This window comes from Cetorhinus maximus, chromosome 11, assembly GCF_964194155.1.
Source record: "Cetorhinus maximus chromosome 11, sCetMax3.hap1.1, whole genome shotgun sequence".
NCBI classification, from domain to species: Eukaryota; Metazoa; Chordata; class Chondrichthyes; order Lamniformes; family Cetorhinidae; genus Cetorhinus; species Cetorhinus maximus.
In genome coordinates this window covers 85,239,142-85,256,411 of record NC_135889.1, presented here as the reverse complement: position 1 = coordinate 85,256,411, position 17,270 = coordinate 85,239,142, and the positions used below count along the sequence as shown (strand labels likewise).

General features: G+C 44.7%; 1 protein-coding gene across 3 annotated transcripts in view; it reads left to right on the top strand.

Moving 5' to 3' along the window:
- cfap221 (cilia and flagella associated protein 221) overlaps positions 1–17,270 on the top strand; it is a 192,100-nt gene that overhangs the window by 19,838 nt on the left and 154,992 nt on the right. For 2 of the 3 annotated variants that reach the window (XM_078552370.1, XM_078552368.1), the window contains exons 2-3: positions 6,193–6,350; positions 16,375–16,475. In XM_078552370.1, coding sequence (XP_078408496.1) covers positions 6,215–6,350; positions 16,375–16,475 — 237 coding nt within the window. In that variant the 5' untranslated portion in view covers positions 6,193–6,214. Of the gene's footprint in view, positions 1–2,935; positions 3,034–6,192; positions 6,351–16,374; positions 16,476–17,270 lie in introns of those variants that run through there. The other variant, XM_078552369.1, reaches the window with a different exon arrangement.

The following is a 17,270-nucleotide window of genomic DNA, read 5'->3' as shown; positions in this document are numbered from 1 at the left end:
TGTATGCTTTAGACATTGAGGGCCATCCCAACATGGGTCAAACCTGGGTTGGGTAGGGGGAAATTGAGGGGGTGACCGGAACTCTAAAATTGCCACCTGATTCCCGCTAGCTGTCTTTTTGATTGAGAAACATGGTGGGTTGCGAGTGGCGCCCACACAAATGGACATTGAGACTTCCATGTTCTTACCTACTTCAATTTTGTATTTCCTGGAGTTCGATATTTTCAGCGAGGCAGGTGGGTTTCTGAACCTGTGTAAATCATGTCAGCATTGGGTCTCTTTGCAACTGTGCTGCCACTTTTATGCGGATGACACTTCTTTCAAGCCTCCAGTCTAAATAGTTTTAATCAGTTTACACATCTTTTTTTCCCCTTTTCCTCTGCAGCATATCAGGTTAATTCTATCTTACTGCAATCTGTACCTATCATAATGCTGCTATTTGCTACTGATAATTGACTTTTAAGTTTAAAATTTGAATACCCTGTTTTTGGTCTTTTGTAGATGCATATGGAAATAACAATTTTTCACTGGCATTTCTTGACTACTGCCAATCTTATTGATGATAGTAGATGTTGCAATTGCAGTTATGTTTGACCGTGAGGTGACTTGCCTTACAGTAATATAAACCGGTTCATTTTGATTGTACATCAATTAGGCATAATAAAGCTAATAGAATGTGCCCAGAAATCTGTGCATAGTTCTTGAAAAGACTAAGCTAACCAAACATGTTTTCCCTTTTCACTGACATTTTTTTTGCTTAGACTTCTTTGGTTGTTGCACCACTGGCAAGGCCACCCTTTATTGCCCGTTCCTAATTGCCCTTGGGAAAGTGCGGGTGAGCCTTCTTCTTGATCTGCTGCAGTCCATGTAGTAAAGTTATAATAAATAGACAGTGATATGTGTCCAAATCATGTTTAACTTGGAGGGGAAGCTGGAGGTGATGGTGTACCCATGCATGGGAAGGAGGGGAGGGTGTGGGGGGGGGGTGGGATGGCGGAGGGCAGGTGGGATGTTGTTGGCCTTCGTTTTCGTGGCTTCTTGCCCCAAAGATGAGGCCCAATGGCAACTGCTGACCTGGTGGCCCCAGCACCACTACTGCCCTCCAATCATTGGGCTTGCCTGCCTTGCACCATACAACAAAACAATTACCCATCTTCCCTTTGACGATGCCGCAATATGGAGGCACCCTCTTTTTTTCCTTGCAACCTGAACAGCAGCTACCCATATCGGTGGTAATGCTGAAGCTGTAAAGATGTCAAACTTCTGGTTGAGACAGCAGCATGGAGAAGCAACCCACTGTCCTGAATTGACTGCTACCAGAAGGATTGCTGCTGCAGTCCCACTGTCCTTCCACATGGGTTCGGGACCCACAATTGGTGCGAACCAAGGGACTTACCTCCTGGCAGAAAAGTTCCAGCGTTGCGTGTTTGAACAATTCAATTATGTTCCTATAAAAAAAATGCCTGTGCAATCTGGTATATGCAATAAATGTGTCAAGCATATGCTTATCCTGTCATTTGATCAGGTCTAAGCAATTAGTCAATTTGCATCACAGAGGAAGTTTAGAACCAGATTACCCAGAATGTAATATTATATCAGTTTGATGGTTAATCAATAGATGGTGAAAATTATTTTCTAAGTCAGAACTCATTGACATCAATAAGAGTATTTCTAACAAAAGTCTATTGCTAAAAAGTGGAAGCAAGACAAGACAGTTATACCATGTTTTCAGAAAGAACAATTTCTGCAGTGGCATGGATCTGGATACATGTTAACTATCTACCTTCTCAGCTTGATTATGATATTTAGAATATAAATATATATTTAATCTTGATTGTTGCGAAGTTACATGCTATAAAATGCATTCTAATGATTTCTAAATAACTGGATTCAGGTAGATAGAATTTCAGAAACAAAATGAACAACTTCTGAAAATTATCTTTCATGGTGTCACGCTATACATTATCTTAACTCGAGCTTACAGTATTAGAACACAAAGTTTGTAGATTTGTTAAAAATTGTATTTGTGGAAACTATATATTTGAAAAAAAAACTGGGAACAGCTCGGTATTTATAACTGTAATAAATATTTAACAGATGGTCGCAGGAAGAAAACTATTTATTAACAAAACTTAAGTGCTATGAAAATCGAGTCATTACAGCTTGAGAATTTTTTTTTATCTGAGAGCTTTGTGCTGTTTAACAGTCAATTTTAAGAATGTTAGTAGAACAATACAATACTTGATTGACATTTAAAATTCAAATAAGTGTCCTTGCTATCTTAATAGTCTTATGTTCAATATTTTATTTTATTTTCAATTAACTGATAGAGATTAATTAAAAATTATTAAATAAATTAAGTAAATTAAAATGGGTGAAGAAACCTCCAGGAAAGATCTTATGCAAAACTCGTAAGATTAAAATGAGAGATAGTAGCTGCAAGTCAGTTTTCATGGTTAGTTTAACATCTCTTTCCTTCCAGTGGCCCCAGACTAGTTCACTGACAAGAATGGTTAAACAACGGGCTGAATTTTCGAGTCCCACTGGGAGCAAGAACAGAGCAGGCAGGCGTCAAAAAACCTGTGTTGGCTGTTGTGCAGATTTCCTCAGCCATTTTCACCAGGTTCTGGGGGGGAGGGCGGCTCATTAAGAACTAAGGGTGAATGGCACAGAGGGAGCTTGTACTGGATGTCGGATAGCAGTCTGATAATTTAGCAACCATTGTGAAAGCAATCCAAGATCTAATCCCATTGCTCTCCTGTCTTCCCATAATCTTCTATCTTCATCTGCTTCAAATGTTTATCCAAATTTCCCTTAAAAGGTACAGTGTTTATGCCTCAAACTGTGGTAAAGCATTATATGCTCTGAACAACTCTCTATGGTAAGAAATTCCTATTTAATGTTTTCCTAGAGGATTCTCTGAACTAGAGGAAATAACCTTTTCTTATTCAATATGAGCAAGAGGCCCTGGAGCTGGAGAGGCCCATGTGCCTAGATCAACCGGCCACGGTGAGGTTGGGGTGCCACAGGGAGGTAAGAGTGCAGTGCACTGAGGTGAGAATGTCTGTAATTGCAACAATTCCACTGTAGTTCCTATATTGATGTGAGCCTTCAAGCTGGAATCCCCATTGATAATGGAAAGATGAGGGCACCCTGATGCATTTCTCTGTCTCATCTGGGTGCCAGGCATGCACAATAACAGTGCAATGACTTCAACTAATGACATGTCCTTGTTTTTCCTTTCAGGCTTACCAGCAGCCCATCAGGATGAGGAGCCTGAGGGCTCACCTCTGACCCCTGAGGACAGCACCCAACAGAACGCACCTGCGTCACACCCTCTTTGCTAAGCAGGCAGCAGCACAGATACCAGCACCTCGGTGGGCATTGGATCGCCAGCTATTATCTCAGTGCACATTGGTGAGGGCACTTCACACTCATCACTCAGGCGGAGGCAGAGTGTGCCCAGGGTGCTGGCAGTTGGAGGAGTGCTGGGGACCAGGACAATGCTCAGTCGGTGGCTGATGATGTGCCTCTGGAGTCGTCCATGAGGCAGCAGATGCTGGACATCCAGCAGGGTGTGTAGCAGGATCTGGCGGAGAAACATGAGGGAATGTGTGCCATGGTCTCCATAGTGGAGGAGTCCTTGCGGAGCGTGAGCAATGCATTGACCCTCATGGCCGAGCGTAATACCTCCTCCAGGAGTTGAATCAGTGGTTCCCAGGGAGCGTCAATGACCTCAGGTGGTCACTGTCAGCGTGGGAGATGGATTGGGCACCCAGTATCCCAGCTAGGTGCCCGTTTATCAGTGGTGAGCAGGGAGGTCCAGAGTGACCTCACCTTGATGCACGAGCTGCCTGTCGTCTCTGTGGGCTCCTCTCAGGGCGCTCCAAATGAGGGCAGCAGCTCCTCCGCCCCTCTACCAGTGACCGTGAGGCTGCTGCGACTGGGAAGATGCCAGCCATGGCACTAGCTGCTCCCTCCCAGGCAGGGCCAGCACAGGCTCCATGAGCCAGAGGACATCTGCCAAAGCCATCAAGGCCAACAGGACAGTAGAGTGAGCAGGCTGTCTCCAATGCCGGTGCCAGTGAGGGGGGAGCACCTAGATGTAGCATCCACAAGCGCAAATTTAAAGCACCTTAATCACAACATGGCCTGATCATTGGTGATAGCCCATGTCACCCAGCAGCCATCCGTCCAGTCGGGCTGGAGCACTGAAGAACCTCGGCAATGGGGGTTTCTCAGGATGTAAGTGTCATGGGAGCTGCCAGGGTACCTTGCACAGACTTGTAGAATCTGCATCCTGTGGTCACACACTGTCTGCATGTTCATGGAGTGGAAGCCCTTCCTGTTGACGAAGGCTCCCGGCTCACCCACTGGCACCTTGATGGCCATATGTGTGCAGTCAATTGCACCCTGGATGCGGGGGGAACCCAGCAATCACTGCAAACCCTCTGGCTCGCTCTGCCTGACTGTCCTCATCCGTACGGTAGTGAATGAAAGTCAATGCATGCCTGAACAAGGCGTCTGTCACCAGTTTGATGCAACTATGGACAGTTGATTGGCAAACTCCACAAAGATCTCCCACTGACCTCTGGAAAGAGCCGGAGGCAATAGAAGTTGAGGGCCACTGTGACTTTCTGCGCCACTGGCATGGGGTGTACACCCACACAGTCGGATCTGATCTCAGGGCTGATCTTCTGACAGATGTCTCCCTTGAGAGGCGGAGCCTCCTTTGCCATTGCACCTTAGACATATTGAGGTAACTGCATCGCCGTCTGTAAACCCTGGCAGAAGGATAGTGGTGTCTTCTGTGGCCCCTTCTGCCTTGGACTTCCTGCTGGCCCTGCCCCCCTTGTGCCTGTACCACTCCTCCCAAAGGTCTCTCCCCTGGAAGCTGCATTGGGATGCCTAGCCCTTCTGGCCCTCTCTTCCTCCTCAGAGTAGGTCCCTCTAACGGACACCACAATCCCCTGATACCTGGAAGGCTCCAAGTGGTATGAATCCTCCGGGGGCCTGGAAAATAACACTGAGTCTTGAACTGAAGCCTCTTATTTCTGCCAAAGCAGAAATGAAGCGAAATGAAGATGTCTTGTTCACACAAGCCAGCAGCAGCAAGTTACATTCTAAACTACAAACTACTCGCATTTAAAAGCCCACTGACCCCTCTTATCCCACCCGTGGATGAGGTTTTTGAAAATGTGGCCTGCCCGCCTGTCCGTTTAGCCCATCCGATGGCCTGAAAAGCGCATGAACCATGTAAACTCTGAGACAGTTGGTGTCTCAAGAGCCTTACCTGGCAACTTAATTAATGGCGGGCGCACCTAGTGAAATATCATGAGAGTGTGCGTGGATGTTGGCATGCTCGGCCGACATCAACACACTTTATTTCTCTCTCGGACGTGTTGGGTGCGCACCCTAAAAATTCTGCCCATCAAGTGCAAACTTCCACTTATTACACTATTATTTTTGTTGTAAAAACTTGAAAAAGTGACACCTGATGAATGAGGTGTAATTGGGTTTTCGATGCTTACCAATTTATTATTACTGCTGAATAACCCCTGAAAAATGTAATTCTTTATTTGGGAAGTGTCAAATTTCTCCACTGCATGATAAAAAATTCCATCGATATTTAAAATATTTTTTAAAGATGTTAGTTTATATGTCAGCTTCTACTTTAATCCAATATGTTTGCCTTAATCTTTATTTCGTTTACTGTAAAATTATAAAAAGTGAATAATAAAATCTGCTCGTTGCTTCCTGGTTTTACTAACTGAGTTCTTCAATGTGATTGGCTGCTTAACTTGCTTCATGACATCACAGTTACTAGAGTTCCCCTATGACTAGTGCCAGAATGAAATTGACATCGGGAAAGGTGAAATCCATGCCACAGAGCTCACTAGATCTCTATGGGAAGCTTTCTTTAAGGGCAGTGGTGAGTGCCATCACTTCACTGCTGATAAAATCTGGGCCATTCCCCTTCACCTTCAGATACAGGCAGCCTGCAGTACATATGGCAATCAATCTTCCTCAACATGTGCAGAAAATTACATTGCACATCACTTCTTATTTGCTTCAGAATATGTTTTATGTTATAATGCATCACGTTAGCTAAAATGTATTTTTATAATTTTGAACCTTTAGCCTTAAGTCCTCAGAAGTAACTATTTTCTATTGCGTGTTTCTGTTTTGCAGGTTATTTGAATAAAATATTATTATGGAGGTGGAGAAATTTGCTGCTTTGCAGCTCAGCAACCATGGCCATACCTTTAAGAGGCAGACAGTTCTTCCTAAGGACAGACTGGTGGAAGAGCCCAAGCATGGATATGTGCCAAATCATTTACTGGAAACAAGTAAGATTACCATGGGAAAATAATAGAAGCAGCTAATATAATTAACAGCTGAGTATAATCCCAATCTTGATAAATAGCAGATACAGAAATAAAATTTTAATGCAACTCACAAGTATATTTTTTTCTGTTTTACTTATGAATAACAATTTGGGTTTTAATCAATAAATGCATAATGTGTATTAATGTCTTTTTGCATGTACACTCAGCTCCTAGTCATTCAGATGTTTTTGAACTAAAAACATTTAGCATTATCAAATAAGTTAAATTAGTTAGCAGTTAACGAACACGTTCCAGGGTGGGGGGAATTACTTTTAAAACTTTGAATTATCAGTTCATTTGAATTAAGTGGCTTTGAATGATGGGAAGTAAACTATATGCACATATACCAAGTGCATTGCAGATTTTTGCCAAAAGTTTTTTTTATGATATAGCAGGATCAATTTTCATATGGTCCAGAATCTTCTGCTCTGGAGTCTAGGTTCGGTTGAGGCACAGAAGAGAGAGTGATTTCCACTGTGGGGGGTGGGGAGGAGGTTGTCTGAGGGTAGCAAGATCCATGTGCGATCTTGTGCTGTTCAGCTCATTACATATGTATCTGTGAGGAGCTCGCCGATTCTTGTGGTGGGGGCAGGCAGAAAATCGCTGTCCCTGCCATTACCTTTTGGAGTCGAAGGTCAAGGTGTCACATTTAAAGGGTACGTGGACAGCCATTCACTCACTGTAAGCCAGGAGCTCCGGACTCTCCACAGACACAATGTCCCAGAGGATACAACGTGTGGCTCCACTGTTCAACGAAGCCTCCCTGGAGATTCACCTCCAGGCAATCCAGGAAAGGCAGGAGCTGCTGTTTCCCAAGGATCGCAGCAGGTGGCTCTGCCATCTGACCATGCCAGCCTGGGCAGAGGTTACAGTGGAGGTTAGTGCCTGTGGGGCCCACAGGAGAATGCCTAGCAGTCTAGGAAAAGGATGAATGATCTGCTGCACTCAACCAGGGTAAGTGGCATTGCCTACTCACTGCAAAGCAACTGCAAAGTTGAACAAATACTTCACATCCGTCTTCATGTTGAACGAATACTTCACATCCGTCTTCACCCGAGAGAATGAGGATGAAGGTGTGGGGAGAGAGACTGTGAGGTTCTTGAGCAAATTGATATAGGAAGTGACAAGGTATTGGAGGTGTTGGCAGGCTTAAAAGTGGACTAATCTCCATGTCCAGATGATTTGTGTCCCAGACTGCTGAGGGAGGCAAGGGAGGAGATCGCAGGGGCTCTGACCCAAATTTTTAATTCCTCTCTGGCCAAGGGGGAGGTGCCAGAGGACTGGAGAACAGCTAATGTGATTCCGCTATTTAAGAAGGGTTGTAGAGATAAGCCAGGGAACTACAGACCAGTGAGTCTCACGTCAGTGGTAGGGAAACTATTGGAGAAAATTCTGAAGGAGAGAACCTATCTCCACTCGGAGAGGCAAGGTTTGATCAGGGATAGTCAGCATAGCTTTGTCAGAGGGAGGTCATGCCTAACAAATTTGATTGAATTTTTTGAGGAGGTGACCAGGTGTGTAGATGAGAGTAGTGCAATTGATGTAGTTTATATGGATTTCAGCAAAGCCTTTGACAAGGTCCCACATGAGAGACTTATAAAGAAGGCAAATGCACATGGGATACAGGGTAATTTGATAAGGTGGATTCAAAATTAGCTTAGTTGTAGGAGACAGAGGATGATGGCAGAAGGCTGCTTTAGTGACTGGAAGCCTGTGTCCAGTGGCGTACCACAGGGATCTGTGCTGGGTCCCCTATTTGTCATTTATATAAACGACATAAATGACTATGTGGGGGGTAGGATTAATAAGTTTGCACAAAGATTGGCCGGGTGGTTAACAGTGAGGTTGAATGTCTTGGGCTACAGGAAGATAGAGACAGGATGGTCAAATGGGCAGATAAGTGGCATTTGGAATTTAACCCTGAAAAGTGTGAGGTGATACACTTTGGAAGGAGTAATTTGACAAGGAAGTATTCAATGAATGGCATGACACTAGGAAGTTCTGAGGAACAAAGGGACTTTGGCTTGTGTGTCCATAGGTCTCTGAAGGCGGAGGGGCATGTTAGTGGGGTGGTGAAAAAGGCATATGGGACACTTCGAGGCATCGATTACAAAAGTAGGAAGGTCATGTTGGAGTTGTACAGAACCTTGGTGAGGCCACAGTCGGAGTACTGTGTGCAATTCTGGTCACCACGTTATAGGAAGGATGTTATTGCACTGGAGGGGGTGCAGAGGAGATTCACCAGGATGTTGCCTGGGATGAAACATTTAAGTTATGAAGAGAGTTTGGATAGACTTGGGTTGTTTTCGTTGGAGCAGAGAAGACTGAGGGGCAACCTGATTGAGGTGTACAAGATTATGAGGGGCATGGACAGGGCGGATAGGGAACGGCTGTTCCCCTTAATTGAAGGGTCAGTCACAAGGGGACATAAGTTCAAGGTGAGGGGCAGGAGGTTTAGCGGGGATGTGATGAAAAACTTTTTTACCCAGAGGGTGGAATGCGCTGCCTGGGAGGGTGATGGAGGCAGTTTGCCTCACTTCCTTGTACCTGGATGAGCACCTGGCATGTCATAATATTGAAGGCTATGGGTCAAGCGCTGGTAAATGGGGTTAGGTAGGTAGGTCAGTTGTTTCTCCTGTTTCGGTGCAGACTCGATGGGCCGAAGGGCCTCTTCTGCACTGTGTGATTCTGTGACCCTACTAAGGACCTCAAGCAGTGTAAGTGTGCGAGTGCACAGGGGTGTCAGACAGGAGATGGGACATGTGCACTGAACATGTGCCAGCCACTTCATGCTCTCAATATTCTATCAGTTGCCGGAAATCCTGCTTGTTAATCACTTACTGGGGAGGACTCAGGAACTGTCATAAGCATGCCTGTTCCTAAATACCCCGCACACCCACTAGGATAACAATCAATCCTTCTGTCTTTCTGCATGACAAGAACATGCACAACAGAAGGGAGCAGGTTAAGACTGGAGGCGGCCAGCCCAACATCAGAATCCTCATTCTTTTCGAGGAGGAGGCTGCGAAGCTATCCAGGGAGGAGCAGGACTGTGCCTGTGCTGAAGGCGAGATATGATTCCCCAGCAAGCCAGTGAGGATGTCTCCCATCTGTGGTTGTCAGATGCATGGACTGAGTGAGACATTGCCTTAATAAGGGAGCCTGCTGAGGCACTCACTAAATCTTTTTTCCATTCCAGGTACCAGCAAGAAAAGCAAGGGGCCCACAGTGGAGACCAGCCACGGGACTCCCTCTCTAACAGCAATGTGGGGTACCTACACCACATGGACTGCAGTGGTTCAAGAAGGCAGCTCACCACCACCTTCTCAAGGATAACTAGGGGTGGGCAATAAATGCTGGCCTAGCTAGCGACGCCCACATCCCATGAATGAATTTTTTTAAAAAAAATAGCTCCAACCCAACCTCTAAGGATGATACCTCAGAATCCTCAGAGGATACAAAGCACAGCATTCACCTGCGCCCTCCACCAATGCAAAGACATTTAGCTTGGTGGATGCACATTCTAGAATAGGCTCGGGATCATAATCTGGTGATAACCTCACAACACAGATCCATAACTGGCGGAGACAGTGACAGTCGAGGCTTCTGACACTTGGAGGACTGCTGGAGATCAGGCCCCTGCTCGGCTCCATGCAGATGATGAGCCTCTGGACTTGGCCATAAGAGACCTGATGGAGATGCAAAGACTGGCAGGAGATCATCAGGCAGAAGTGTGCAGACTGGACCAAAGGCTGGAGGATTCTGTCCACGATCTGCCTGCTAGGGTGGCTCAGGCATGCAAGTACTTGGCTGCCCCCGTGGAAAGGGTGGCAACCGCCTTGGAGACCCAGGTCCAGCAGAATATACAGTTTCTTCCAGATAGGCGCTTGGACCTGCACTCCATCTCTCTAGCCATGGATGCAGTGCAGCAATGGCTAGGTGAGAGAGGAACAAGGCACTTCGATCTCTCCCTGGGTGTCCCTTCTCCTTAAGGAGTCAGGGAGGTGCCATTGGGTGCCAACAGGGAGGAAGAGCGCCAGCCAATCACCTCAGGGGCTTCATCCCAGGACACTCCAAGGGTGCCCTGCCACTCCACCACACTTCTGCCAGTGACCCTATCGCCCCCCACTAGGCCAGGCAGAGGAGGGTACACCTGTACCTGAGCAGGAGACCCTTAGCAGGACGGGGTGCCTAGGCCTAGGGCCACCAAAGGACACTGCCAAAGTCCTCTCAATCAACAAGGCATAGCAGTCAGCAGGCTGCCTCAACCTCAACTGTGTTTGTCAGGGCTGCACCTTGATGTCATAAAAGGAAAAGAAAGATAAAGAAATTTTGATGCACAGAGGTGGCATGGGTACACAGCTATTGTATATACGTTTGGCACTTGTAAATATATGTTTCATTGCGTTGTGTTCAGGTTTGCTGTATTCTCATGATGCTGCTAGTTGCTGCCATGGTTGTGGTGAATTAAGGCCATTGAACTTTGTTCCCAATCAGATTCTGATTATGTGATTCTACCGGTACACCACTTTTGTCTCATATCATCAGTAGTGTCATCATTGAATAATCCAACATGGGTATGTTGCAACCTTGGCCATTATTCGTGAATTTGCGAGGCAACCAGCAGGTATTGTTCACCCGGTTTTGAGCCCTCTGTGCTGTCTGTGCAACATTTACAGTCAAGTCATTGCATGTCCTGCTGGCGTCCTGATGTGATATATGAGGAGGATGCAAAGAGGCTTCAAGGGGAGTTAGATAGGCTAAGTGGGTGGCCAGGAACATGGTAGATGGAGTATGAGAGTCAAAAAGTGTGATGCTCTCCACTGTGGCCTGAGGAATAGAAATCAAAAAGATTTTCCTGGATGGTGAGATAATGAGAAGTGTGGATGGCCAAATGGACCTGGCTGCCCTTGTTGTAAAGTAACTGTGAGTAAACATGTAGGTGCAGCTGGCAAACGAGGAGGCAATTGTCAAGTTGCCCTTGCTTGCAAGATAGATAAAGTGTAGGATTAAAGAGGTCTGGCAGCTGCTAACTGCAGACTTGGTGAGACCTCACCTGGAGTTTTGTCTGTCCTGTTTGTCTCCTTATCTAGGGAAGGATTGACGTCACATAAAGAGATTCACCAGACTTATTCCAGAGTCTGTGGGATTATTCCACCAAGTGAAATTACTGCAGCTCTTGACCTTGCTGGGATCTCAATGTTATGAGACCCATGAGTGAGGCAGCAAACCTGCAGCCATGTGGGCTTCACCATAGCGAGGAGAACACAACTGAGCACAGTTCTCATCCACAGATGCCACTCCACGGATGCTGTCAGACCTGCTGAGTTTTTCCAGCATTTTTTGCTTTTGTTCTCATTCAGTTGCCTCATGATCATTAGAGTGTCCCTTTAGTTGGCCAATTGTGCTCACCTTGAACTCCACCTACTCAAAAAATCATCCTCCCACTTTGAGGATTCACACGTGCAGAACAACTGTGTTGTGAGGAAAAGCCTTGAAAAAATGGTGTATGTGATCTTCCAGACATGTTGATCCACCTTCTACCCTCCCCCTGTCACCCACTAACTTCATCCCATCATCCTTGACTCACCCAATATAACTATTTTTCTCCCCTGTCGCCCTTGAACCTCCCCCTGTTGGCCTTGAACCTATGCCTGTCACCCTTCATATGCCTTTTCTGCCCTCTGAAGAGCCTTGAAAAAATGGTGTATGTGATCTTCCAGACATGTGGAACACCACCTTCTACCCTTCCCCTGTCACCCACTAACTTCATCCCACCGGTTAGCATCCCCATCCCCACCCTGACCCTAACCTCTCCCATCTCCAAGCTATGTGTTTCTTCTGTTTCCGTGAAACCCCTCCATGAAACCTTCACCTACCCGACTATTACCCTGGGCCAGCCGCCCTACTGCATCCCATTGCCCCCTCTCGCTATGACTGTTGGCTCCACTGTTGAATACTCTGAGTTCAACCCCCGAGCACCTACCCCGCCCTCTATGACCATCACATCCGCAGAACCCCCAGACTCAACAAGCAAGGCCCTACCCTCCACCCCATGTCCCTGCATTCTTGCATTCTCTCACTGGCCACTAATCCTTTCCCAGACAGTCTTTCTTCTGTCCTGGACAGAGTCCTTCCCTTCCCCCAGACTGTCTTCCTTCCCCGCAGAAGTTCCGTCCCTGCCCCGTTGGTCCCTCCCTTGTGCTGCCTCCACCCTTCCCTGCTGGTTTTCCCTCCTCTGTTCTGCCTCCACTCCACCCCTTCCCCCCTTAGCCTGCCTCCCCTATCCAGCCTCCACTGCCTTCTTCCCCGCCTGCACTGCCTTCCATGTTTAGCCTCCACGCTGCTTGGCCTACTGGCACCCGATCTCAGTCAAGAAGCTAATATTTGTGAGCGGTCACCAAGAAGGCCAAAGCAGTGGCGACTCATTTCAAAGTCGTGGAGGAAGTCAAGCTAACAAGGTACGGCCGTTTATATGCAGTTGTAAATGTGAACGTTCTAATTTCTGACTGGCGGGGATTTTAATTTGGAGGGGGAGCTTAATTATGGTGAGCTGGCCTTTTAATGAGCATGCATGACACATAAATGTACGCAAAAGGGCTTCACGACACTGTTCGTCGGGAAGCCCAACCAGCCTATATAGTCCCGAGACATAATTGCAAAGCTTCATCCCACCATCAGGAAACTAATTTTTGGCCTCATGCCAAAAGTTCCCCACCTGTCAAGCTTCCTGCTGCTGGCAGCCCTGGAAGATTCGGCCATGAAATATATTTTGCCAGCCTGGAACCGTCAGTGTGAAATCAGGTCAATTAAATGCAACAGGAATGCTGCCATCACTAATTATGCTTCTTACCATGTGCAGTGAGCAGGATGAGGCACAGGTGGAAAGGACGGTGCAGGAAACAGCTCACTGGGGAGCATGCTAATGTCCTAACTCTATTGAGTAGAAGAGAATTGCCCATGTTGGTGGCCAAACCTTTAATAGAGAAAGCAGTTTGGCCTCCAACCAGATCAGCCATGATCTTAATGAATGGTGGAGCAGGCTTGAAGTGACAAATGGCCTACTCCTGCTCCTATGTTCCTATCTGCCCAATTCCCACTTAAAATCAGGGCTGCAGTTTTAATTGTAGGAGTCCTACAGTTACTGGAAGGTATATAAAAATGAATAGGTGTGAGAATGGGTTTTAAAAATATTTTGGGGAATATTGTGTTATTCTGTAAAATAGACTGGGTGTCTCTGTGTGTATGTGTGATTTAATTAAGCTGGGCAAGAGATTGATAGGAGTCAGGTTGTCTGCAGGTTTGGAAACATGAAAAGGATAGTGGTGTTAAGTTTGAGGTTCAAGTAAATATGTTAGATCTAACATTCGCATTTTTAGATAAGCTGAGAGTTTGTTTGAATATCAAAGGGGAGTCAGAAGTACCAAGAAACATGTTTGCATCTTGCAGTAGCTCCATAGGTATATAGTAGTGGGGATGTTGTATTTTATTGACCCGAAAGCAAAGACTAGATGGAAACATGAAAAATCTTTTTGGAAGGGTTTGAGTCTCAAAGAGGTGTGAGAAAATGGAACTGAGATGAAAGGGAGAAAAAACGTATTTTAGAGTTGATGTTGATCTGGAGCTATGGAAATAGGTGGAGATAGCTGGAGCTGTTTGAGCTGTTGAGCTATAGCTGGGGCTCTGGGGGAGAGGATGCAGTTTGAATCACCCATCCAGTCAAGCCAGAAAAGTCTTGGACTGCAGCAAACAGGTTTATTCTGAAGTAGATTCCACTGCAGAGTGGAAGAGGGTAAAGGTCATGTGGTATGATTTTATTGAAGCTACAGCAGTTTGCCTTGTGTAATATTACTGGATTTCATAGTAGACATCTCTAAGGGAATGTTGCCTAGAAAGCGTTTAATTGTGGGTTTGACCAAGTAGAGTTTTTGGGGGAATGCTCTGTCAGACTAACCTTAATTGTGTCACTGTAATCTTGTGTGCTTAAGATCTGTTATTTTGGTTAATAAAACTTTTACTTTTAATTTTTAAAATCCCCAAAAGTGTTACTGGACCTCTTACTGCTAAGATTGGTGCATCTTCTTCTCATTTTCAGAATTAATAAAAGGGTATGGCCTAGTTTCCCTCTGGGATTTGATTTGCACAGCAATTAACACCGGCTGTGGTCATAACAATAGGTCACGAGTTAGTTCGCCCCATGCCCCTTCAGAAAAAAATGTATTTGAATATGCAAAACTATAACTGCAATATTTGCAAATTATTAACTAAATTTTTCATTAAAGTAGGAATTTCAAACTGTGGACTATAATGATGATGAAATAAGGTAGAATAAATAAACTGTGCTTGATAGAACTGATAGAAAATGAAATATGCACCTATTTATGCAACAAAGTTTGATAGGTGTCACTTTCGGTCATAAAGAGTAAATGAAAAAATGGTTTAAACTTGCTTCTTCTGAAAACAAACATTTCAAACTGTGTAACTTTCATCTAAATAGCATATGTTTTAGTAGGATAGTTCAATCTACTCCAATAAGGATCAACTGTTTTATTTTAGTTATGTTATAATTCAGATGATAATGAAAGACTGTTAGCTGGACTTGTGCCATTGAGATGGGAAGCTTGAGCCAAGAAATCTCCTGGCTTGACAGATCCATCTCCATGGAAATGACCCCTACACACGAGGCAGTTTGGAGGTGGCCACCGAGGCAGGTGAGTGCTGAGGAAGGCTGATTAGAAGGCCTGCCTCAGTTCTCTGAGACTTTGGACCAGTTTTATAAAAGTTTGATACACCCTCTAGCCCTCACCCCTTCACCCATCCCCCCAACTCCCTACATCCCCTCACACCTCCCACCCATCCACTATGCCCCCTCATACCGCCATGCAATACTCTATGCAACATACCTACCTTGCCACCTCCTTGTCACCTCATATCCTCATGGCATCTCCATTCCACCTCATACACCATGCCATTTCCATGCCACCACATACTATTACTCAACCAGTATCCACTATGGGCAGACCACAGGAGCCATGTGGAGATGAAAAAAAAACTTCTGACAATCTAAGAGAGTTCTCACTCAAACACACTTGATGAAGCAAAAGCTCTTATTCATGAAATCCATTCAAACCTTTTAAATCCCTTTAAGTGGTCAATCTGTTATTAAAATAACAAACTTATATTCAAATATCAAAGATGCTAATCCTTTAATAGCCTCTTAAAACTGAAAATCAAAATGTGAACTCAGCCCTCTACTGAGTGGTTTTGAAGTTTTTGTAATTCAGCCAAGCATTCATAATGGGCTCAGCTGTATTAATAATAACCTTTAGGAAATGTTAACAATGGAACCTATAGAAACTGTGGAAACAGATACTAATAGTTTTTCCTAAGCTACACCAGATGGCCTGTCAATCAGTGCACTCTAGCAGTGCGCATTTGTGTTTTTAACTCTAACTGACAGTTGCAGTTTGTTTTTTTCATGTTTTAGGGGTTGGAGAATTAAAAAACTTGATATCATGACACTTAACAGACCTTATCCACTCTTCAAGAGTGTTTACTTCTCCTCTGTCAATACGTGATTCTCACACTGTAGGTTAAGGCCCTTGAAACAGACAAAATGTTTGAATTCACCATTAATGTCAAAAGGCCTTTCTGAGTTCATGTTTCCGGTATCTGTGATTCACGCCCCCCTCCCCTACCCCCTGCCAGCAAAAATGGGATCTGCTGGAAATGGGGACTGGGCTTTGGCATCTGGGTGCCACCCACTATTTTTAAAAGCCTCTGGAGTCACCTAGATTCCACAAAAAATCGGGCCCTATATGCAGAAAGATAGATTGCATAGGTGGCATTTACTTATCCTGCGTGCATTAGAAGGGTTGCAACTTGCAAATATTGTTTTGATGTGATGTTACCTGTTTCTAAAAGTAAAAGTAATTTACTCTTCTGGGAACTCTGTTATTTTATATTCTTTCAAACTTCATTGCAGAGGTTTTTGCCACATTACAGAGAAACAGTGTGATTCAGGCTCTCCCTGCTGTGTTGCATTTTGGAGGTTATGAGATTGGAAAACATCACCAACAGATCCTGGTAAGCTGAAAATAAAAGTGAGACACTTTCTAATGATATTCCTAATGAACCCAACTCTGCTTTTGACTCCTTTATCAATATGTAGAAGAGAAATAATGTGCAACTGTAAAATATATTGGTGAGATATGAGGCTGATCCAGATAGATCTGTATGCATGGCCACAGATAATCAACTTATTAAAAAATGTCTGCTCATGTAAAATAAAGGAAATTTTAATAATATAAACTAATAATCTATAAACTACTGACCATAAGCTTTCTAAACTAGTAATAAAGGTGAAAGGAAGCTTGTTAGCACTGACAAACAAGCACTGCACATCTGCATTTCTGTTCCATCACATCTCAGCTCAGGTTTTTGAAATGAGGCTGTGGTCTTCTAAGAAAATGCTAGAAATCACAAGATAGGAATAGACCATTCAGCCCAACTAATCCATGTTAGCATTTACCCACCATGCAAGCAAATAATTCTAAATACAGATACCAACCCTATTCCAAAACCTCTTCTATCCATTTTTCTTCCACAACAACAACAAATTTCATTTAGATTGTGTAGTAAAAGTGTCTGGAACATATAAGGTTAATGTGGAACTGAGCACAGTACCACCGACACAGTGATGTAAGAGAACATGTGACCCATCCTTAGGAGTCAGTCGTGTTGGACAGAGCCGTGTGTGCAAGAAAGCACAGCGACAGCTCCTGGCTTGAACCCTTTACTGTATGTAGATAGTTCTTATAGTTAATAATACATACAGTTAACCTTCTTAAGATTACGAAGACTTCATTGAGACCTGCCAAA